General features: G+C 37.0%; 1 protein-coding gene across 2 annotated transcripts in view; it reads left to right on the top strand.

Moving 5' to 3' along the window:
* PIK3C2G (phosphatidylinositol-4-phosphate 3-kinase catalytic subunit type 2 gamma) overlaps window positions 1-5,825 on the top strand; it is a 326,049-nt gene extending 320,224 nt beyond the window's left edge. For both annotated transcript variants that reach the window (XM_077756378.1, XM_077756377.1), the window contains one exon: window positions 5,455-5,825. In XM_077756378.1, coding sequence (XP_077612504.1) covers window positions 5,455-5,607 — 153 coding nt within the window. In that variant the 3' untranslated portion in view covers window positions 5,608-5,825. The remainder of the gene's footprint in view (window positions 1-5,454) is intronic.
* Window positions 5,826-24,050: the final 18,225 nt, after the last annotated feature.

The following is a 24,050-nucleotide window of genomic DNA, read 5'->3' as shown; positions in this document are numbered from 1 at the left end:
GTTCATGGGTTTGAGTTCCATGCTCAGCTAGTTAAGCATCCAACTTCAGCTGAGGTCATGATCTTATGGTTTGTGGGTTCAAGCCCTGAGTCTGGCTTCTCACTGACAGTGCAGCACCTGCTTGGGATCTCCCCCACCCCCTCTCTCTGCCCTCCCTGACTTGAACTTTCTCTCTCTCTCTCTCAAAATAAGTAAACTTAAAAAAATAAGTCAGGAATATATATGTGCTCATGACCTTTTATTTCTTCATACCTAATCATATTATCAAGTCACATCGACAGCATGTCATTCCCTGAAGAGTCCCTGTGACCCCTGTGATGGAGCTCAGTTCCTCCCCGCTTTCTGCTCTTCTGCCAGCTTTGAAGCTCATCTCACATGTGGATTCTGTGAACTGCTCTCTCCTAGACTTTTACACTACACTTGCCATCTTTTCCTTAGTTCTACATGCTTTTTTCTCTTCTAGTATATTGTAAATTTCTTGAGGGCAAAGAAAATACCTTATCTTCTTAGTATCTTTAAAATTCAGTTATTTCTAAAAAGATTTGTAGAATTTAATAGTTGGGGTTGTTTTATAAGTGATGTTTTATATGCATGTGTAAAAATGCATATATATTTATTTAGTAAGGAAAGATCTTTTGACATTTTATTATTTATCATGATATCAGCAGCTAGAGATATACTCTTCCAATAGTAGATCATTAGTTTCCATATGTTTTCAGTACAAGACCCCCTACATCGATATCAAGAAATTTCTCTAGACTTAATGCCATACTTCAGCATTTGTAATCTAAGGAGAGACCTTGAGGTCCTTATGGACAGAAAGCCACTGACAATTCAGAAGTTTAAATAAACTTGTGTTTTATTTATTTCAAGCAATATGTATTATTTTTAAAAAGTTAGTAAATATATATGCGTGGAGATTAGATCATAATGCTTATTATTTCCATAAATTTTGGGATGGCTTGCAATAATTCTGGGTCTTCCCACTTTCGTGGTCCATCGGTTAGAAATCACTTCAATGCTTTTTTCATCATCCAGTACTTATAGCTTGGACACACTGTTTATGAATTTTGAACACTTTTAAAATTGTTCGGACACTTTTAAAATTATTTCAGAAACAATAGTCCATAGTCCAGGCCTAGTACACTCCAATTTCTACATGACTCAAGTAACCAGAAATGTGAACTAATCTGTGTATATGTGACTATTTTAATAGTAATGATCATCATATTAACAAGTTTGATGTGGAAGCTGGTTGAATTTAGAAAGCAATGAGAATAAAAAGAAGACAATATTTTAATTTTTCTATTTTGTTCTGTGTCTATAGTAATACAACAAGAATCTTTATTTATAAGAAATGCAAAAAAAATTACAGCGGTTTTAACTCTGGTTTTACTTTCTCCTGCCATCTGCTGTGATGTAGGCCTCATCTCTGTGCCAACCCCTCAATTATTTCTGTGCACTCTCAGCAACAGTTTATATATGTTTTCTAGGAAGCCCAGTAAGTTATCGCATGGCATCCATCTTGTTTTTAACTTGTCCCCGCTTTGCTTCCCAAATACTGCTACATCAACCACTCAGTATGGCTGGGATTTTTCCAACTGCCTAAGCCAGGCAATGTTCTGGGAAGTGGGAGAGAATGACCTCACTCTCCTTTTTATATAAATCTCTTAAACGAATACAAAGCACATATTACATTGCATCACCAATGTCTTACAAAGGTTTTCATGAAAATAATTCTTCCCATTTTGATTCATAGTTCTTTCTTTCACCCTAATACCCAGACTGAGAAAGGCTGGGTCAGGACATTGCCAAGGACCCCTTTTATATCCACCCTTTAGATACTAAACGTTTTTTGATACTGGGCCAAGCTTGTCTATTTGACACTTCCCAGAGTGATTCCCAGCAGACTTCGCCAGTACTCTCCCTGAAAACCCTATCATGTGCAGATCCCTGTGGTAGACGTGACTCGGCTGGAGGTGGGTGGGGCTGGCGGTAGCAATGCTCACAAAACTGCCCTACAGCTTTTAAGTCACAGAGCTGGGATTCTGGCTCCAGTGCCTTGCTCTTTTTCACTCTGTTACTTTTGGCATATGGTTAAAAACCATCATTTTTTGCAATGATTCATTAGAAAAACATTATATTTTATAGCAGAATTACATTGTTATAGTCAATGCGTTTTGTACATTGTATTCCTTTCTTAGGTACTATTCTATTCTAACGTATAGAGGGGAAGTTAGGAAGGACAGAACACAAACGTTCTACATGTTTTACAGATCTTAAAATATCTTGCAGAATGTGAACGATTATCTAGCATAGCAGTAAGTGTACGGTACACTCAGTAAGCTTTGGTTATCTGTATCATCCTCTCATTTGATATTCATAACATGATGAAAACTGTTTGTAAATGAAGACATTGAGGCCCTGATGTCAAACATTTTGACCAGAGTCCAGCTACTAGTTTTCATGTCCAGAACTGCCAGATTCTTAAACCCATATGGGCCCCACTAAGTTATGCCATTGGTCCCTTCCTCTCCTCACCCAAAGAGCTCTCCTGCTCTCACTTATTTTGAGCTTTCCTTTTCCTTATCCTGCCTCCTTGCTTCCCTTCCCACGAGCACTAGACACATTTTGGTTTCCACGTTCTTATTCTTGCACTGAAGTCACTCTAAATACACTAAATACACTTTGGAATCATTTATTATGCCCTCAGGGCAAATAACACACGGTGAGTGCTTGTATACAAGTTAACAGATATTAATGACCCTAAACAAGGTTTTTTCTGTTTGATGCAACAATTTCAAGCCTGCAAATTCAGAATTTGTCAGAAGGCAATGAAGACCTGGCTCATGTCTATAAGTAAAAATATTATAAAGTAAAATGGAAAGAGTTACGCATTTTGGTTCTGTTTATGTAAAGACAGAATATACATATTAAATCATTTGGTGAAAATGTCTCAAAGAATATAATCATATGCATACTTCTCTAGCATTACCCACTAATTAGTCATTGCACAATAAGAATAGAGTGTTTATTTTTTTCTTTCTTTATTTTTTAAGTTTTTATTTAAATTCCAGTTAGTTAACATACAGAGTAATATTAGTTTCTGGTGTGCAATATTCAACACTTCTATACATCACCCAGTGCTCATCACAACAAATGAGAGTGCTTATTTTTTTAACAATGTTGTGGATATAGTAAAGCAATTATAGATCTATATCATCTATGATGTGCAATGATTGCATGTTCATAAAACTTGAGTTACTTTTAAGAAAATAACTTTTGCCTAATGAAGCATGGAAGGGGAAGGGACTCCATAAGGTAATATAACCTCTGGAGTTCAATTGTTTATATTTTAACCAGAAAGGCAATTAATTCTTAAAGTCATTTCTCGAGAATTTCAGCTTGCCAAATACCAGGGAGGCTCAATTCTGTCTGGAACTGTTTTCTCCAGTCAACTAATGCAAAATACCAAGAAACAGCTGTTCCTTTTTGTGCATTTGATGGATATTTTTCAGCTATAATTTATCAGTGTTCAATATGTACCAGCCTTTTTTGTAAGGCTTACATTCATTATCTCATTTATTCTCCCAACAGGGCTAACAGGCAAATATTATTATCACCATTATGCAAATGAAAAACCATATAGGTGATAATAAATTCATATAAATTATTATGTGTCATAAAAATTTATATCTTTAGAGCTTATTTATATGATTCAGAATTCTTAAGGCAGACTTTTGCAAAGCCCTAATGGTTAGGGTTATTCCATTTTTCTATTTCACATACAATCACACTTTGAGGGCCTCTTCATCTATTTTTTTCTGTAAAATAAATGAGTTCATCTGCTTAAAGTATTGTGGGGAGGAAAATGGAAGATAGTTTAGACAGTTCTGAATAGCCACTGTAGAGAAAAAGAAAAGGAACTTACTCTGAAGTCCTGGAAAGAGAAGAGTTCAGGAGGAGATGTGGCTCACAGTCTATGCTGGGCATCCCACTGCTGGTAAAGAAGACTAATTAATGTAATAGCATTTTGAGATTTTTAAGGCAGCCCTTAACTCCTTTACTCTCCCTGAGGGATTCAATAAATGAAACTGAATAATTTGAAGCAGCAGTCCTAAGACACTGAAAAGATAATATTCTGTTTGAAATGAGAGTAGGATTCTAGAAGAGGAGGTAGCCAGGAGCTGTCACGCAAAGCAGGGAGGATTGGATTAACCTATTATATTGCATCTCATATCCTTTGATTGAACTGTTATTTATTTTATAAGGAAATCGTTGCTTAGAGCAGCTAAAAGATGGATCTCGAATTGAATTTCATCAATAATTTTGTGGGTTCATAAATGGTCGACAAATGCAATGCAGTGGACCAGAAACCATATCCATACACACTGAGGAGGCCTCCCAACTGACTTAAAGGGTTTCCCCCTCAAGTTGTTTCCTCTGCTTCTTTTTTGCACATGTAGAGAACACTTATTTCTATCTTGTAGCTTGGCTATAAAAAGCAAGCAAGTTTGTAGTAGCATATGAAACTCCTTTTCTAAATGTGTTCTAAGGAGTTTCCTTGGCAACCATGTTAGTTTTATACACATCTCTCCCCTCCTTTCATGATGGGTAACTAATTTCTTGATAGTACTACACTTCTGAAGTTTCATTCCTACTTTAGGCACCCAGTGGTAAAGCCCATGATTTGCTTCCTGGATATTATAAAACACAGTTGAACAGATCCCTTTTTAGAAACTGGTTATATGACTAGCAAATGAAAAAGAGCAAGACACAAAACTGTACATACAGCATAATTACAGCTCAGATTCTTAAAAAGTAATTATATATAGAAAACAAAATGAACATCAAAATGTTAACTGTAATTATCTCCCAATGGTGGAAATACAGATTTTTCTTTCTTTTTTGTTTCATCCATAGTTTATTTAATAAGCATGTGTTTTCATAATTAAAAATTAAACACTTTTAAATAAATTAACATAAGCATAGAATGAATTCTCCCCATGTAGAAGGAAATATTGTTGTACTGCACTAAATTAACACAAGGAAATCATGGAGATTGGCCTGCTCTCCTCATTAGTCTTCAACAAAGAAAGATAATGTTCAAGGTCCCATGTTGCACTATAAATTCAAGGACAGTTAAAAGGTGATGTATTTAAATTTCTTCCTAGAGAATAATTTACAGTCATATTAAATTTGGGATGGACAATTATTAATGGAATCAGAATAAATTCTAAGCTTCTTAGAGAAATATTCTGTCATTAAACTCCATCATGTTAAGAGAACCTTTAGCTTTCTAGAATTACAGTTAGAAATGAAAGATTCTACCTTAACCTATTTATTCCAAGCTAAATGATATTAAGAGCTAAATATTTTTATTAAAAGCAATATTTTTAAAAAGTGCATTTAAGCGTATCTGATTTATATTTTCATTATTCTCTTCCTTTTCAGGTGGTGTATGATGAAGTCACAGAGCTCCAAGGACATGTTTTAATGCTTATTGTGAAAAGCAAAACCGTATTTGTGGGAGCAATTAACATCCAACTTTATAGTGTCCCACTCAATGAAGAAAAATGGTATCCTCTAGGAAACTGTATAATTTGACCATTTCTATCAACGAATGCATTATTCATTAACCACTTATATCTTTTTCCACTTCTGGGCCTGTTTATCACTTAGAGCAGGACATTTTTGTTGTCTAAGGTAGCATAGTGTACCAAGGACACAAGAAAAAGACATCAGAATTAGTGTGTTATAGTTATATATCTTCTACTTGTGTTTCATTGTTTTCTTAGCATTTTTTCTCCTTAATGAAGTGCCAATTTACTGTAAAAAAAGAACATTTAATTTTAATATATCTTTTAAAACAAACATATGTTCACATTTTTTAATGTGTGTTCACATTTTTTGTGTGCCTACTGTTAAAAGCAACACTTTGACTGCAGTTTCCAAGAAATACAGCAATAAATCTCATCAATTAATTCAAGACCTAAGTATATCTGTAACAGATTTTTAACTCTGAATTAAATATACTTACCTGCATACTGACTTATAACCCTATTTATCGAGGGGAATTAGTAAACTCCAGCAAAATGCCATATTATTTTCTATCAGAAAAACAAAGGATAAATGCCTGAAATTCTTAAATCCAATTGTTGGAAGAAACTTCTTTGCAGTTTCTTGCCCTTTTCTATGCCAATCAATTAATCACCATTGGATTTCACCCAACCAGATGCATAATCACATCTTAAATTTCATTATCCCTTAACTCCAAGATGTCAAACTCTGAAACTCTCCCTTCTGATCAAAACCTCTATTCTTTGCACATAAAGAATTTCTCTTACTTCTGAAGCTACATTCATACCCATCATGACTTGAGTAGACAATCCTATAGATTTCCACCTACAGAGTAGGCACAACTCAAAGCACTATGCTACATTCTTTAAGAGACCAAAATAGTGTTTTTCAATCCCTGCCATTTAAATTACTTTAAAAAAGTTAAACTCTTGCTTTTTTTCCATGTTTCACTGTGAATGAATAAAAAAGTATTTAAGCTCCTAGATATGGTCATCTACATAACCATGTAAACATATAAAGGACTGTAAATTTATTCATTGAACATATTTGAGTGCCAGCCTACAGCAGGAAGAAGTCAGTGCGGATGACTGCACTGAAGGGAAAAGTGACTCAGACACAACAGCAGGACATAAGCAACACACAGGATCCTCTCCTAAAGCGCCAAGTCCTGGTGAACGGGGACACTGCACTGCAGGGCACTCTAGGACTTATTCCTCATAAAGTCACTTTCAAGAGCAGAAGACAGAGCTGACCCTCTTAACCCACAGAAACAGACATAGAGAGACAGACAAAATGAGAAGACAAAAAATTTTATCCCAAATGAAAGAATAGGACTAGGCTATCGCCAGAGATCTAAGCAAAACAGATGTAAGTAACATGCCTGGTAGAAAATTTAATAAGGATACTTACTGGACTTGAGAAAAGAGTGCAAGACATGAGTGAGACCTTTAACAGAGATAAGAAATAACATAGTAGAGATAAGTGCTCAGTAAACAAAATGAAACATGCTGGATGGAATGAACAAGACCTAGTGACCTAGAAGATAGAATAATGGAAAGTAATCAAGCTAAAAAAAAAGAGAGAAAAGATTATGCAAAATGAAAATAGGCTTAGGGAACTCAGTGACACCATCAAATGTAATAACATTCATATTATAGAAATCCCAGAAGAAGGAGAGAGAAGGAAAGGGAGCAGATTATCTATTTGAATATATAATAGCTGGGGGAGCCTGGGTGACTCAGTCGGTTAAGCACCAACTTCAGCTCAGGTCATGATCTGTTTGTGGTTTCAAGCCCCGCATCGGGCTCTGTGCTGACAGCTAGCTCACTGGAGCCTGCTTCGGATTCTCTGTCTCTGTCTCTCTGTCTCTCTCTCCCTCTCTCTCTCCCTCTCTCTCCCTCCCTCTCTCTCTCCCTCCCTCTCTCTCTCTCTCTGACCCTCCCTTGCTTGCACTGTCTCTCTCTGTCTCTCAAAAATAAATTTAAAAAAAAACATAAAAATAAAATAAAAATTAAAAAAATAATAGCTGAAAAGTTTCCTAATCTGGGGAAGGAAACAGATATCCAGATCCAGGAGGCACAGAGAACTCCCATCAAAATCAACAAAATCACACCCATGCCAAGACATATTTGTAATTAAATTGGCAACAAAAAACAAACCAGTGATAAAAATTTTTAAAGCAACAAGACAATGGAAGACAGTAACTTACAAGGGAAAATCCAGAAGGCTAGCAAGAGTTTATTCAAATGAAACTTTGTGAACTAGAAGGGAGTGGCATGATATATTCCAAAAGCTGAATGGGAAAAATCTGCAACCAAAAATGTTTTATACAACAAAGTTATTGTTCAGAATAGAAGGAGAGATAGTTTCCTAGACAAACAAAAACTAAAGAAGCTCATGGTCACTAAACCAGCTCTACAAGAAATATTAAAGGAGACTCTGAATAGAGAGACTGCCAGTGATGGTATCAAGGTAGGAAACTAAAGCAGTAAAAATGAATATTCCTATAAAATTGCAATCATGAAACTCACAAAATAAAAGAATATAAAATATAACAACATATGCCTAAAACATGGGGAGAAAAGAAGTAAAGAATGGGTTCAATCTTAAACGACCATCTACTTAATATAGATAGCTATATGCATAAGAGGCTATATAGGAACCTAATGCCAACCATATATCAAAAACTGCTAATAAATGTGCAAGAATAAAGAGAAAGAAATCCAAATATATAACTAAAGAAAATCAGCAAACCATGAAAGAGAGTAAGACAAGAAAGGATCAGAGAAAATCTTCAGACACCACCACAAAACAAATATTAAAATGACAAAACCATGTATCTATCAATAATTACCTTGAATGTAAATGAAATAAACATTCCAATAAAAAGACATAAGGTGACAGAATCAATAAAAAAATAAGACTCACCTATATGCTGCCTATAAGAGATTCATTTTAGATGTAAAGACACCTGCAGATAGAAAGTGAGGGGATGGAGATACATCTATCATACAATTGGAGAGCAAAAGAAAGCCAGAGTAGCAATATTTATATCGGACAAAATAGACTTTAAAACAAAACCTGTAACAAGAGACAAATAGGTATACAGTATTTGTGTACAATGTATACAGTACAAAATACAGTATACAATGATAAAGGGGACAATTTAACAACAAGATATAATAATTGTAAATATATATGCAACCAATAAAGGTGCGCCCAAATATATAAAATAATTAATAACAAACATAAAGGAACTAATAAATAATAATACAATATTAAGAGAGGACTTTAACACCTAACATCAAAAGACAGATCATCTAAATAGATAATCAACAAGGAAACGGTGGCTTTGAATGACACACTGGAACATACAGATTTAACAGATATATGCAAAACATTCCATCCCCAAACAGCGGAACACACATTCTTTTCAAGTACACATGTAATAGTCTCCCCAATAGATCACATATTAGCCTACAAAATAAGCTTTAACAAATTCAGGAAGATTGAAATCATACCATGCATCTTTTCTGACAACAATGCTATGAAACTAGAAGTCAACTACAAGAAAAAAATCTAAAAAACCACAAATATGTGGAGGTCAAATACTTCTAAACAATAAGCGGGTCAATCAGGAAACTTAAAAAAAAAAAAAGAAATAAAAAACATATGGAAACAAGTGAAAAGAAAACACAATGATCCAAAACCTTTGGGATGTAGCAAAAGTGGTGCTAAGATAGAAATGTATAACAATGCAGCTTAACCTCAAGAAGCAAAAAAAAAAAAAACTCAAAAAACTACTCTTACACTTAAAGGAACTACAAGAACAATAAACAAAACCTAAAATCAGAAGAAGAAAATAATAAAGATTAGAGCACAAATAAAGGATTTAGAAGCTAAAAAAAAAAAAAAACCACACACAAAAATCCTCAATAGATCAATGAAACCAGCTGTTGATTCTTTGGGGAAAAAATCAATAAAATTGATAAACTTATGTAGAAAAAAAGAGAAAGGACTCAAATAAACGAAATCACAAATGAGAGAGAAGAAATAACTACCAACACCACAGAAGTACAATTATAAGAGAATATTATGAAAAACAATAGGCCAAAAAATGTGTCAACCTAAAAGAAATGAATAAATTCTTAGAAACATATATGCTACCAAAATTGAAACAGAAAGAAATGGAAAATTTGAACAGACCGATAACCAGAAAAGTAAATGAATCAGTAATCAAAAAACTCCCAATAAACCAAAGTTCAGGATTAGATGGCTTCAAGGAGAATTCTACCAAATGTTTAAAGAAGAGTTAATGCCTATTCTTCTCAAACTGTTCCAAAAAATATAAATGGAAGGAAAACTTTCAAATTCATTCTATGAGGCCAGCATTACCCTGATTCCAAAACCGGATAAAGACACAACTACAAAAGAGAACTACAGGCCAATATCCCTCACAAACATAGACGTAAAAATCCTCAACAAAATACTGGCAAACCAAATCCAACAATACATTTTTAAAAATCACTCTGCATGATCAATTGAGATTTATTCTTGGGTTGCAAGGGTGGATTAATATTCATAAATCAATTAATGTAATATATCACATCAATAGGAGAAAGTATAAGAACCATATGATCATTTCTAGGTTCAGATAAAGCATTTGACAAAGTATACCATTTATAATAAAAACCCTAAATAAAGTAAGTTTAGAGGGACTATACCTCAATGTAATAAAGGCCATATATGAAAAACCCACAACTAACATCATCTTCAATTAGGAAAGCCTCAGACCTTGTCAAGGTTACCCACTCTTACCACTTTTACTCAACATTGTACTGGAAGCCCTAGCCACAGCAATCAGACAACAAAAAGAAATACAAGACATTTATATCAGTAATGAAGAAGTAAAACTTTCACTCTTTGCAGATGGCGTGATACTCTCTATAATAAAACCCAAAAGACTACACACACACACACACACACACACACACACACAAACCTGCAATGACTGTTAAATTAATTCAGTAAAGATGCAGGATACAAAATCAATGTACAGAAATCTGATTCATTTCCACACACCACTAATGAAGCAGGAGAAATAGAAATCAAAGAATTGGTCCCATCTATAATTGCACCAAAAACCATGAAATACCTAGGAATAAACCTGATGAAAGAGGTGAAAGACCTGTACTCTGAAAACTATACAACACTGATGAAGGAATTGAAGACACAAAGAAATGGAAAGACATTCCATGCTCATGTATTGAAGAACAAATATTGTTGAAATGCCTATACTACCCAAAGAAATCTACATATTTAATACAATCTTTATCAAATTACCACCAACATTCTTCACAGAGCTAGAACAGACAATCCAAAAATTTGGATGGAACCACAAAACACCTCAAACAGCCAAAGTAATCTTGAAAAGGAAAAGCAAAGCTGGAGGCATCACAATTCCAGACTTAAGTTATATTACAAAGCTGTAGTCCTCAACACAATATGGTACTGGCATAAAAATAGACAAATGGAGCAATAAAACAGAATAGCAAACCCAGAAATGAATCCACAACTATATGCTCGATTTATCTTCAACAAAGCAGGAAAGAATATCCAATGGGAAAAAGACAGTCTGTTCAACAAATGTTGGGAAAACTGGACAGCAATATGCAAAAGAAAGAAACTGGACCACTTTATTACTCTATACAAAAAAATAAATAAATAAACTAAAAAATGGATTGAAGACCTAAATGTCAGACCTGAAACCATAAATCCTAGGACAAAACTCAGGCAGTAATCTCTGTGACATCAGTCGTGGCAGCTTCTTACTAGATATGTCTCCTGAGGCAAGGGAGACAAAAGCAAAAACAAACTATTGGGATTATGTCAAAATAACAAGCTTCTGCATGGCGAAGGAAGGAATCAAGAAAACTAAAGGCAACCTACAGAATGGGGGAAGATATTTGCAAATAACATATCCAGTAAAGGGTTAGAATCCAATATACATAAAGAATTTATAAAACTCAGCACCCAAAAAACAAATAATCCAATTAATGATTGGGCAGAAGTCATGAGTTTCTCTAAAGAAGACATACAGATGGACAACAGACACATGGAAAGATGTTCATCATTTATCATCATAGAAATACAAATCAAAGCTGCAATGAGATATCACCTCACACCTGTCAGAATGGCTAAAATCAACAGCACAAAATACAGCAGGTGTTGTTGGAGAAAAAGGAGCACTCATGCACTGTTGGTGGGAATGCAAATTGGTGCCGCCACTGTGGAAAATAGTATTTTTTGGTAGAGTTTCCTCAGAAAGTTAAAAATAGAACTATCCTACAATGCAGCAATTGTACTGCTGGGTACTTACCCAAAGAGTACAAAAACATGAATCCTAAGGGATACATGCACCTCTGGGTTTAGAGCAGCATTATTTACAATAGCCAAGATATGGAAGAAACCAAAGTGCCCACCAACTGATGACTGGATAAAGAAGATGCAACATATATATAATGGAATTATATTATGGAATATTATATATAAAATAGAATATTTATTCAGCCATAAAAAATAATAAAATCTTGCCATTTTCAATGACATGGATGGAGCTAGAGAGTACAATGCTAAGCCAAATTAAGTCAGTCAGTGAAAGACAAAAAAACTATTATGATTTCATTCATATGTAGAATTAAGGAAACAAAACAAACAGGAAAAGGGGGGGGAAGAGAGAGAGAGACAAATAAAGAAACAGACTCTTAATTATAGAGAAGAAAATGGTTACCAGAGAGGAAAGGATTGGGAATGGGTTAAATAGGTGATGGGGATTAAGTAATAATCCTGTCATGATGAGCATTGGGTGATTTATGGAAGTGTTGAATCACTATATTGTACACCTGAAACAAATATAATGCTGTATATTAATAACTGGAATTAAAATAAAAAGTAAAAAAGAAAATATTTGAGCACCTGCTATGGGTTGGTGTGATCCCATTTAAAATTTCACTCCTATGTGGAATTTGAAAAACACCCAGATATACAGGGGAAGGGAAGGAAAAATAAGATAAAAACAGAGATGGAGGCAAACCATAAGAGACTCGTAAGTACAGAGAACAAACTGAGGGTTGTTGGAGGGGAGGTAAGTGAGGGGGTGGGGTAAATGGGTGATGAGAATTAAGGAGGCACTTTTCAGGATGAGCACTGGGTGTCATGTAAGGGATGAATCACTGGGTTCTACTCCTGAAGCCAAGACTATATGTTAACTAACTCGAATTAAANAATTATATTATGGAATATTATATATAAAATAGAATATTTATTCAGCCATAAAAAATAATAAAATCTTGCCATTTTCAATGACATGGATGGAGCTAGAGAGTACAATGCTAAGCCAAATTAAGTCAGTCAGTGAAAGACAAAAAAACTATTATGATTTCATTCATATGTAGAATTAAGGAAACAAAACAAACAGGAAAAGGGGGGGGAAGAGAGAGAGAGACAAATAAAGAAACAGACTCTTAATTATAGAGAAGAAAATGGTTACCAGAGAGGAAAGGATTGGGAATGGGTTAAATAGGTGATGGGGATTAAGTAATAATCCTGTCATGATGAGCATTGGGTGATTTATGGAAGTGTTGAATCACTATATTGTACACCTGAAACAAATATAATGCTGTATATTAATAACTGGAATTAAAATAAAAAGTAAAAAAGAAAATATTTGAGCACCTGCTATGGGTTGGTGTGATCCCATTTAAAATTTCACTCCTATGTGGAATTTGAAAAACACCCAGATATACAGGGGAAGGGAAGNATAAATAAATAAATAAATAAATAAATAAATAAATAAATAAATAAATAAAATTTAAAAAACAAAACAATAAAATGCATGAACATCCAAGTCAAGTAAGCCTTCAGTACTGCTGGGCAATTACTCTATATGTTCTAGGTTCCTTCACTCTGTTTCTACTAGACAATGCTTATATGCTCTTCTCTCTGCTGATACCCTAGCACCTTCTACCCTAAGCCCTCTCTTTCAGTTGGTGTTTCCTACTTCACTTAGAAATTGGAGTCAGTCAGGGGCACCTGGGTGACTCAGTCAATTGAGAGCCCAACTCTTGGTTTCAAATCAGGTCATGATCTCACAGTTCAGAAGTGAGCCCTCAACAGTGCAGAGCCTGCTTGAGATTCTCTCTCACCCTCTCTCTTTGCCTCTCTCTTTCTTTCTCTCTCAAAATAAATAAATAGACTTTAAAAGAAGAAATTGGAGGGGCGCCTGGGTGGCTCAGTCGGTTAAGCATCCGACTTCGGCTCAGGTCATGATCTAACGGTTTGTGGGTTCGAGCCCCATGTCGGGCTCTGTGCTGACAGCTCAGAGCCTGGAGCCTGTTTCAGATTCTGTGTCTCCCTCTCTCTCTGATCCCCTCCTGCTCGCTCGCTCTCTCTCTCTCTCTCTCAGATATAAATAAAACATTAAAAAAAAAAAAAAAAAGAAATTGGAATCAGTCAAAAGACCTCTGCAGATTCCACCATGGCATCTATCCACCTAGCAGATCCTAGGTGGAAACCTTCTGACCTATTACCATAGGAGAACCACCTAGACTCATACACAAAATCAACCTCTCAACTTGTACATTTGATGCCAACCCCTCTTAAGTACTCACAAACATTACTGGAATTCTCTTCTGCTCAAAAGCGTCATTTCTTTATTTGCTACTGGGGATAATTCTATTCAACATAAAATCAGGATGTTACATGGTTACATGATGTTACAATTATAAAAAACTTAACAGCACCCTCCTTCCCCCATTTACATATTTACCCGTTGCCCTCCTTGTTCCCCTTTGTAGCAAAACTCTTCAAAACAGTTGTCTCTACTCTGCCTCCAGTTTCTCTACTTGCATTCTTTTCTCAGTCCCCTTCCAAGGAGCTATTTGCCCCTAACACTTCATGGAAACTACTTTTGTCAAGGTCTCTACTTACTGACAGAGGTGAATCCAAAGGTGAATTTCGAGCCCCAATCTGACCTAACCTACGAGCAGTATCTGACACAATCTTCCTCAGTACTCATCCCTCACTTGGCTTCCAGGACACCCACACCCTCTTGTGCTTTTCTCTGTAACACTGTTCACTCCTCAGTTTTCTGTGCACAAACCTCATCTTCTCCACAACCTCCAATGTTGGAGTGTCCCGGGGCTCACTCCTGAGTCCTCTTCTCCATCAATCCTCACTCTCTAAGGATCACATCTATTCTCATGGCTTTAAATATCTGTTTGCTGATGATCCCCAGTTTTATAATTCCAGCCCAGATCCCCTCCCAAATTCTAGAGCTCCCTATCCAACTGCCTACTACTAAATATCTCAAATTCAGCATATCCAAAATGAGACTCTTGATCTTTTCCCCTCAAACCTGTTTTAAAGAGCAAAAGACTTGAATTAATCTTCGCTAGCCTCGCTCTCTTTTTCTCTTAATATAATTCAGTCCATCTGAAATTGGCTCTACCTTAAAACATAGCCCAAAGCCAACTGCTTTTCACTCTCCATCTGTTACCACTCTGCTTCAAGGTATTGCTGTCATCTTTATCCCGGATTACTACACTCACCTTCTTCTAAACAGTCTCATCGTTTCTATGCTTACCCTGTCTCCTTTATAGCCCATTCCCAATACGGCAGCTAAAGGGATCACATCATTCTTCTCCTCAAAACTCTTCAGGAACTGCTAATCTCAGAGTAAAAGCCCCAAACTTTTAAAATAAACTAAAAGGCGCTGTGTGTTCCCCTTAGCTCCCTCACTGATTTTAACTCCCATGACATCCTCCTATGCTTGTAGCACTCGCGCACTGGCCTCCTTTCTGTTTCCTGAGAACTCCAGGCATGTTTCTATGCTGGAATTTTCATCAGAGAGTTCCTTCTTTCCAAAAGGTACTTTGGTCCCATAAATCCACCTGCCTGACCCTCTCACCTCTTTCAAGCCTTGATCAAATGTTTCCAGCTCTGTCAGGCCTACACCAACAGCTCTCTGTAATATTGGAAACTGCCCTGTCCCCAGATAAACACCAGATCCTTCCCCTTCTGCTCTACTTTTTCTCTTGTGCACTTATAATCTTTGAACATTCTATACAACTTACTTCTTCTGTTTATTATTTTACGTTTCATCTCCTTTCACTAAACAATAAACCCCGAGACTGTAAAGAACTTTTGTTCACTGACAGTACAGCCTTAGACCCCTGCAAAGGAAGTCCTTGTCCTGGGGCCCTCCCCATAGAGAATCTTGCTTCCTCCAGTCATGAGTGTTAGTCACCCCCAGAATCCTCTTTCTAGACCACGCTCCAGGACCGGGATCCAGAACTCCCTACCTGAACAGCCTTTGCAGGCCCCTTACAAGGGCACATTCATCTAAACCGACTGAACCACGAGTGTGAGCAATGCATAGGCCCTAGTGGTGGCCTCAGGGATGTGGCCCGCAGGGTACATGGATGTAGAATGTGTCAGCTGCAGTGTCCATGATGTGCAGAAGGCAGCCACAGCAGATCAGGGCAGGAAGAAAAAACAGAGCATACAGAGGGCTCAAGGAGGGAAGCCAGCTTTTTTCAGGCTACCATAATCTGACAACAGTCTCCAACAAGTCCAAGAATTCTAAATTAAAACCTGTCTTTCCAGGTGTTATGAAGATGCATTTGTCATAATAGGAGAACAAAGCATATTATATTTAACAGCTTGTTAATTTTATTTATAACTTTTCAGTTTAAGCAGATGGTATATAGTTTTTATGGATTGAATCATGTCTCCCCCAAATTCACATGTTGAATTTCTAACCCCCACCTCAGAATGTGACCTTGTTTGGAATAGTGTCACTGCAGATGTAATTAGTTATGATGAGGTCATACTAGAGTAGGGCAGGCCCCTATCCAATATGACTGGTGTCTTTATAAAAGAAGGAAATTTAGACATAGACTCGTACACGGAAACACCACATGAACATGAAGCTAGAGACTGGGATGATGCATCCACAAGCCAAGGAACACCGAAGAATTTGCCAGCAAACTCCCCAAAGCTAGCAGAGAGGCTTAGAACAGATTGTCAGAAGGAACCCACCCCACTGACCCCTTAACTTCAGATGTCTAGTCCCCAGGACTGTGAGACAAAAAAATACCTGTTGTTTAAGTCACTCAGTTTCTGGTACTTTGTTACAACAGCCCTAGCTGACTAATACATTGGGTCTTTCATTTGTTTCAGCGCCACAAATCCCTGCTGCATAGTTGATATCCAGTAAGTATTTGTGAATTAATGCCTAAATAAATGCCCAAATGACACACCAGTGAACAAGAAAAGCAAGGCCCCTAATATTAATTTTCATTCATATAATGTGTTAAAACTTCTTTAGTATTTTTTAGAAATGTACTTTATTTGTTCCCTACAAGTAGTCTAATGAGGTGCAGAAGGAAGAGATGATTATATCTTTAGAGGGCAATAACATTCAAATGTCTCAATATAGCATAACCTTTCCATTCAGATGAAATTGTAAATGGAATGTGTTTGTGCATATGTGTGAGAGAGAGACAGACAGAGTGACAGAGAGACAGAGAGGTATTTTGTTAATGTTTATTTATTTGGGGGGGTGCAGGGAGGAGAGAGGGGGAGAGAGGATCTAAAGTGGGCTCAGCACTGACAGCAGAGAGTCCCATGCAAGGCTCGAACTAAGAAACCATGAGATCACGACCTGAGCCGAAGTCCAACACTTAACCATCTGAGCCACCCAGGTGCCCCACAGAGAGGTATTTTTAAGTTAAGTGGATGTGAGGGATCACATCCTCACATTGGACAATTGGTCACCCCTCAAGGCCCCCTCAAACTGTCCATTCTGTTCTTAAAAATTCCTGAAAAACTTCCACAGGAAAGGAAGAAACGTCAAAAAACACAGGTTAAAAGAAACTGAGGATTTCAGATACAACATGGCTACCTATAACAATTAAGCAGAGACTCACTTCCAACAAGCTTAGTTTAAGGTCAGGACTTGATTCCCAGAGGGAATGGATTATTGGGAAGGTCTCCCACAATTTACGTAGTATCCAGGCCAAAAGGGATGACTTGATGGCACATGGGAGAAATGTTAGTGACTAAAGCAGTTGCTCAGCAATTTCAGGCTTTGTACTGCAACACAAGTGTCACAAATTAAGATATATTTTATCTCCGAGAACAGGAGCATGTATGCTCTGAAAATATTTTAGTTAAACTGATTAAACCTAATGAAAGCTTTTTCTTCAGAAAGAATGCTGGAGCCAGCGTAGCATAAACACAGGAATTTCAGTGGACCAACACACCCTGCTTAGACTTTAGGCTTTGGTAAGTGTGGGTCATATGAATTTATTAATCTTGGTAGTTTGCAATGGCTTATACTGCACCACATGACTGGCTTTTATCATTAAAGGGATGTAGCATTAAACCTTAGGCATTCATGAATACAGGCCACAGAAGATTTAGTCCCTGGAACAAAATAGACTATAAGGAGAGACAACCGTTTTTATTTTCTTGAATAAGCTTTTCTAAGCATTAGGTGATAAAAAAAATTCTTTTTTGGCTGTTTTCTTTAATGGATTTCTTAGCCAGATCTCTAACTGCTAGGCCAGAATTTTGAACAGTGGCTGGATTCACAATGTGAATTCACATTTTAGTGGAATTGTAACTTAAAAATCTTAGCTCCAGACATGAGTATGTTTGCCTACTATCTCAGCTTCCCCAAATTGTAGTGGGGGGGGGGAGGCGCTACTTTGAAGTGCATGTAGGGTGACAGAGCAATGGAAGAGACAAGGCCAAATACTTAAATTCATAAGGCACGCCCCGCCCATTAGACCTCCATGACTTCAACAATACAGTCTCAGGTAGGCTCTGCATCTGATGATTGAAGAAACACTAGTTATTACAACTGAGAGTTTCAAACCATGGCTGTAATCATAAAAGGGATGTCGATTTTATTAATATTTAAATCAAAAAGGACTAGGGCCCTTTATAAGAAAGAGAATATGCTCTCTTCCTAGGCTGAGATAAAAAAAATAACTGAGTGAGATTATTAAATGCCCCAAAATTGAGAAAGCAATTTAAAGGTCTGTGCCTGTCAGCCTTTGGCTCTGAGATTCTGATTTACCCCAGGAGCCAAGAAGAAACTGAAGTAGCTTGAACAGGTGCCTTATTTCTTACCATCAAAACAAGCATAATAGAAAAAGGAAAATAAAATAGAAGATGTCAAACTGAGAAGTGATGAGAAAGATATTTCCTTTAAAGAAATATTGAGATCTTAAAGCATAGGCTGGGCAGATATGAAGGAGAAATGAGATGCAAAGAGCCAGGAGAGAGAACTGCAAAGTTAAAAAGGTGATAACGCTCAAGTCTAACTTCTCTGAAGGAAGGTGATAGAAAAGGGCAACATATTTCAGTTGTTACCAGTTCAGAAAGGAATACCAGTACCTAAAAAAAAAATCAATCAGATAAAAAAGAGGAAACGCCTAGGAGAGCAGATATAATGACATCCTAGAGAGAACTAAGATCAGAAATTTTTAAAAAGACCCGTCTTAAAGCAGCAGCATTTTGTAAGAACGGGCAAACCTACCCTTAAAAACTAGGACAGAGCGGTAAAGTTGTTACGAAAATCTGGTCAGATTTGAGAGGGAAATCCCAGGAAGAGAGAGTTAAATGACTCCAAGAATTATTGTATGACATTCAGAAGGATAGAATTATTGTCAAGGGGGTGGCATATTTGGAGAACATATTTGGAAAGTTTATGGAACTGGTCCTCTAAGAGAAAATTAAGCAAAGGGAAAACTTACTAAAAGGAAGCCAGACAAGATGATTACAGGTTAAGACCTGGTCTAGAATAGATGTTGGTCTAATAGGAGTTGAGTAGGTGCGACTGTTCTACTCAAGAGGGTCAAGATAGTGAAGACTTACTTGAAAGGGTTGTGTGACAAATATGGAAACTCACCAACTTCATCTTTCTCAAGGCAAAACTCTGAGAGTAGAGAGTCAGAAAAACAAATATCTGGGCCAGAGAGCAAAGGAAAGGAAAAAAGGCACTCAGGTCCAAGAAACAACATTGTCCCCATGTGAGCTAGAGAAGTGAAGAAGCCAAAATAAGAAGTGAATACAAAGTTACAAAACCGGCTGAAACTATCTGAGAAGAATACGGAAATAATAAAATGAAAAAATATATAAAGATTTTAAATAAAAATTCTGTTCAACACTTGTGAAATTTAAACCTGAGAAAAGAAAGTGTTTTCAAGATCGGATGGCAAAAACATTAATCACCGCTAGACTTCTATTGTTCACAAAAATCAACCACAGCTTCTGGGAAGGGATCTACTGCCAGGGATCCTCCAGCTGAGACAAACGTGGTGATGGGGGTGAGATAAGGAGCCAAACTTGAAGAGCTCCCAGCGACCAAGGCTCGGGGAAGTAGGGCAATTAGTATTAGGTTGTATCCCAAAGTATAAAACAGCTATCCATGAGTCCATATTGGTACGAATGACTACATGAATAAATAAATGGGGTTAAAGAGACAAATATCCCATGCAGAAGAATTCCAAATAATTTATGCAGATATTCTGCCCTGTAGAAAGTGAAACATAACTACCCATTCTTTAACTGTGGGCTGCACATAGAAACCTCCTCCCAAAGAATATGATATGGAAAGGCGGGGATGAGAAATAGCTTTACGGTGGAGAAACTTGACAAACACTAACTCATTCAGGTAATGTAGGTCAATATCGACAGTGAAAAATCATGTTGATAGTATGTACCTTTGATAAGATTTGATGAAAATTACCTCTGAGGTCTTCCTTCCAAAAGCTCATAGCCTCGGTCTAACCATGAGGAAAAAACTTCTAACCATGAGGAAAAAACATCAGTCAAACCTAATTGACAGACATTCCACCAAATACTTGACTAGCAATTCTCAAAACTGTCAAGTTCATCAAAAACAAAAAATGTCTGAGAAACTGTCACAATCAAAAGGAGCCTCAGGAGAATTGACTTGTAAATGTGATATGTACAGTAGATGGGACCCTGGAAGGGAAAAATGACTTACATAAAAACTAAAGAAATTTGAATACAGTATGAACTTTAGTAATTAATAGTGTATCAACATTGGCTAATTAATTATAACAAATATAATGAATTAATATTAGATGTTAATAATATTGGTGGAGAGTGACATCAGAAAAATGGAGTAGAAAACTCCAAAGGTCCGTCTCTCCACAAAAAACAAACAACAAAAAAACCACAAAAACAAAAACAAGCAAACAAAAACAACAGCAAATAAACTAGCAAAAACTATCAAAATAACTTTATTGGAATTATGGAAACAAATCCTACAGCAAAAAAAAAAAATGATGCTTAGTCAAGAAAAGGCAAGTGAACTTTTACAAAGTTTTGTGACAATTTAAATTACTCTGGCCCCATTCCCCACTCCCTAGCTTAGGAGTACCAATAAAGACAACAGCCCACATTCCTAATATAGGTTCCTAATACAGAAGGAAACAAAACAGATCTTATTCGAAAATAATCGTGGTTGTTTTGACCTGTCCGGTGCTCCCTGAAGGGCTAGCTCAAAGGGCTTGTCTTTATTTCACCTAACTTCGAACTCTCCCAGTGCTGAGGTGGCTGCCCAGGGAACGTTTGCTGAAAATATTCAAGAGCAAATGTATTATTTAGCACTGCTGCTGGGGACGGGGGATAACAGTTGGGCAAACAATAGACTGAAATGCCTGCGAACAAAGGCTAGAGAATGAGATGATTTGGGGAACAAGGGTGTTGAAAAGCTTTCACATGTCCCTGGGAATCTATAAGACCACACATATTCCTAGGGCATGAGCATGCTCAGATAAGACCTGTCACTGAATGAAGCTCTCATCCCTGGCTGACCTCCAGGCTCTATGCAAAAAGAAGTGAAGACCGAGGCAAAGCTTCCTGGCAGAGTGTTGAAGGGATCCCCCAACATACTCACAGAGCCTATATACAAAGGCTAGAATGATTTTAAATTAAAAAAAAATTTTCTTGTTTCCAGTAGTCTGAGGAAATAGAACACGGACTTCAGTGAGCATACACAATAAAGAATATAAACTACTAAACCATAGTTCAGAAAATTCACTAAACAAACAGCTACGGTAGTATAAGGAGTAACAAACCCCAAAGAAAGGGGAATCTGATTTCAGGAGTTGTCACATTACAATATTCAAGATGTCCAAGTCTCAGCAAAAAAAAATTTAACACATGCAAATAAACAAGAACAGTATGTGCTATACACAGGAAACAAAGAAATGAATAGAAATGGTCCCTGAGAAATCTTTGTCACTGAAGTTGGAGACTTTAAGTAAATGATTTAAATATTCCCAAAGACCTAAAGGAAATCACATACAAAAAAACTAAAGGAAACCATAATAATATACCTCACCGAATAGAGAAGATCAATAAAGAGATCATACAAAACAGACAACTGGGAATTGGCAGAGTTTGGCTTGTTTTTAAAAAATCTTCAGACACTTTTGCCTTTGCCTAAGTTTCTTTCTTAGTCAACCTCCTTGTTCACTAATTCCTGTATTGAGAAAGGGGGGAAAATTAACATTTTTGGAAGGCCTGTATATGGTACACGGCACTCTACCTTAAGTACATGATTTAATCTTCACAAAACTCATACACTAAGCAATAGTATCTCCATTCAAACAAAACAAAATAAAATCTCAAAAAAGTCTAGAAATATTTTTGAAACCAGTAGTCAAACCTAGTCCTGGCCTGAATTCAAAGTCCATGCAATTTCTATCACACCAACTCTGCTTGAAGACAAGGGACTAGCTCACAGCTTTACCAGATTCTTTTTCTAGTGAACAGCACAGGTTGGAGGTGGGCGGGGATCTGGGGAGCACTTTGGATCTGGGGTAGGAATAGAAATCATGCGAAAAATCTTGGTTTATGTTTTATGTTTATTTATTTTTGACAGAGAGAGAGAGAGAAAGACAGAGTGCAAGTAGGGGAGGAGCAGAGAGAGAGGGAGACACAGAATCCAAAGCAGGCTCCAGGCTCTGAGCTGTCAGCACAGAGCCCAACGTGAGGCTCAAACTCATGAACGGCAAGATCATGACCTGAGCCCAGTCAGATGCTACCAACTGAGCCGCGCAGGTGCCCTGATGGGAAAAGTTTTTATCCAAGGTTTACCTTCAGGAAATAGTACCTAAAAGATAATCAGATTTCTGATGTCATCAAAGTTCATATCCATTTAGCATCTTTTACTGATAATTATGCTACAAAAAAATAAAACATGAAAACACCTGTCTCTCAGTCTCAAGCTATGTTACCAGAAACTTCTCCCCACCACCTTCTCATGGTCCTAACCTCCTGTGTCTCTCAGGGACTAGTGGGTATTGGCATTTAAGAGAACAACAGCAACCATAACTTCAATAATGTTCTCTGTAGAATATCACATTAGAGATGTTATCTCTTAAGAAGAAACCCCATAAAATTGTTACATATAGATTTCTATTCACCAAGAAGTTCCTCGCTGATAATAACTCCTTAGAAAGTTGGAGAATCTAAGAATACATCTTTGACATTTTACCAGTTTACCAGTTTACTAAGCTCCTATTGAGGTGATTTAAACAGAGAATATTTTTGAGACAAAAACCTTGCTCATCTATTGGAAACCAGCTGGAACCCGACCTACATACATAAAGCACCAAAATTACTCAGGCAAGACATGGACTGAGAACATCACTAGCAGTTCAAGCATTTGCTACGACTGGAGCACCGCAGCTGCTGCCTACAGACCCCTGTCTTTTTCAAGGACCCCCTGACTGCTGGCCCGCCATCTTCTGACACACTGAAGACAGCACGTACATCCTGGGGAAGCCCACAGGTGTTCATGGAATTCATCTCCCTTCTGTGAGGCTCTTCTCACTATAGGTTAACTCACTACTAGCCCCACAAGAAGGAAGTTTGTCCCTCTCTGGATAGAAGTGTTCAAACCCCAAAGCTATGCCTGCTGTCTAGGGATGGTGCTTGCTGACATGTAGGGCCTGATGCCCATCGACTCATCAGAACACACAAGTGCAGAAGGAGATCACCCAGCGAAAAATTATGATTGATCTTTTTAGATGAGATGAGAACAGAATGAGTTACAGATGAGAACAGAAACAAAAAAAATCATTTGACACCTGAGACAAATAATAATAGAGAAGCTCCAGGGGAGTAATGAGAGTAACTTCTCCCATTGAAGAAAGGTAATGAAAACAAGGGTAAAAGTGACAATAGCTACGGTGTATATGGCATTCATCTTTCAGGCACTGTTTCAAATTTTTTACACATATTTGTTACTCCTTGTAACAATGATTATTGTCTTGAGTCCCCTGATGTGAAAACTGAAAAACAAACAAACAAACAAAAAGTTGAGTAATTTGTCCACGGTCCCACAGCTAGTAGGGAAG

The sequence above is a fragment of the Crocuta crocuta genome, unplaced genomic scaffold (genome assembly GCF_008692635.1).
Source record: "Crocuta crocuta isolate KB4526 unplaced genomic scaffold, BGI_CrCroc_1.0 scaffold262, whole genome shotgun sequence".
Taxonomy (NCBI): domain Eukaryota; kingdom Metazoa; phylum Chordata; class Mammalia; order Carnivora; family Hyaenidae; genus Crocuta; species Crocuta crocuta.
The sequence above is the reverse complement of the archived record's forward strand: the minus strand, read 5'-3'. Positions and strand labels throughout refer to the sequence as shown.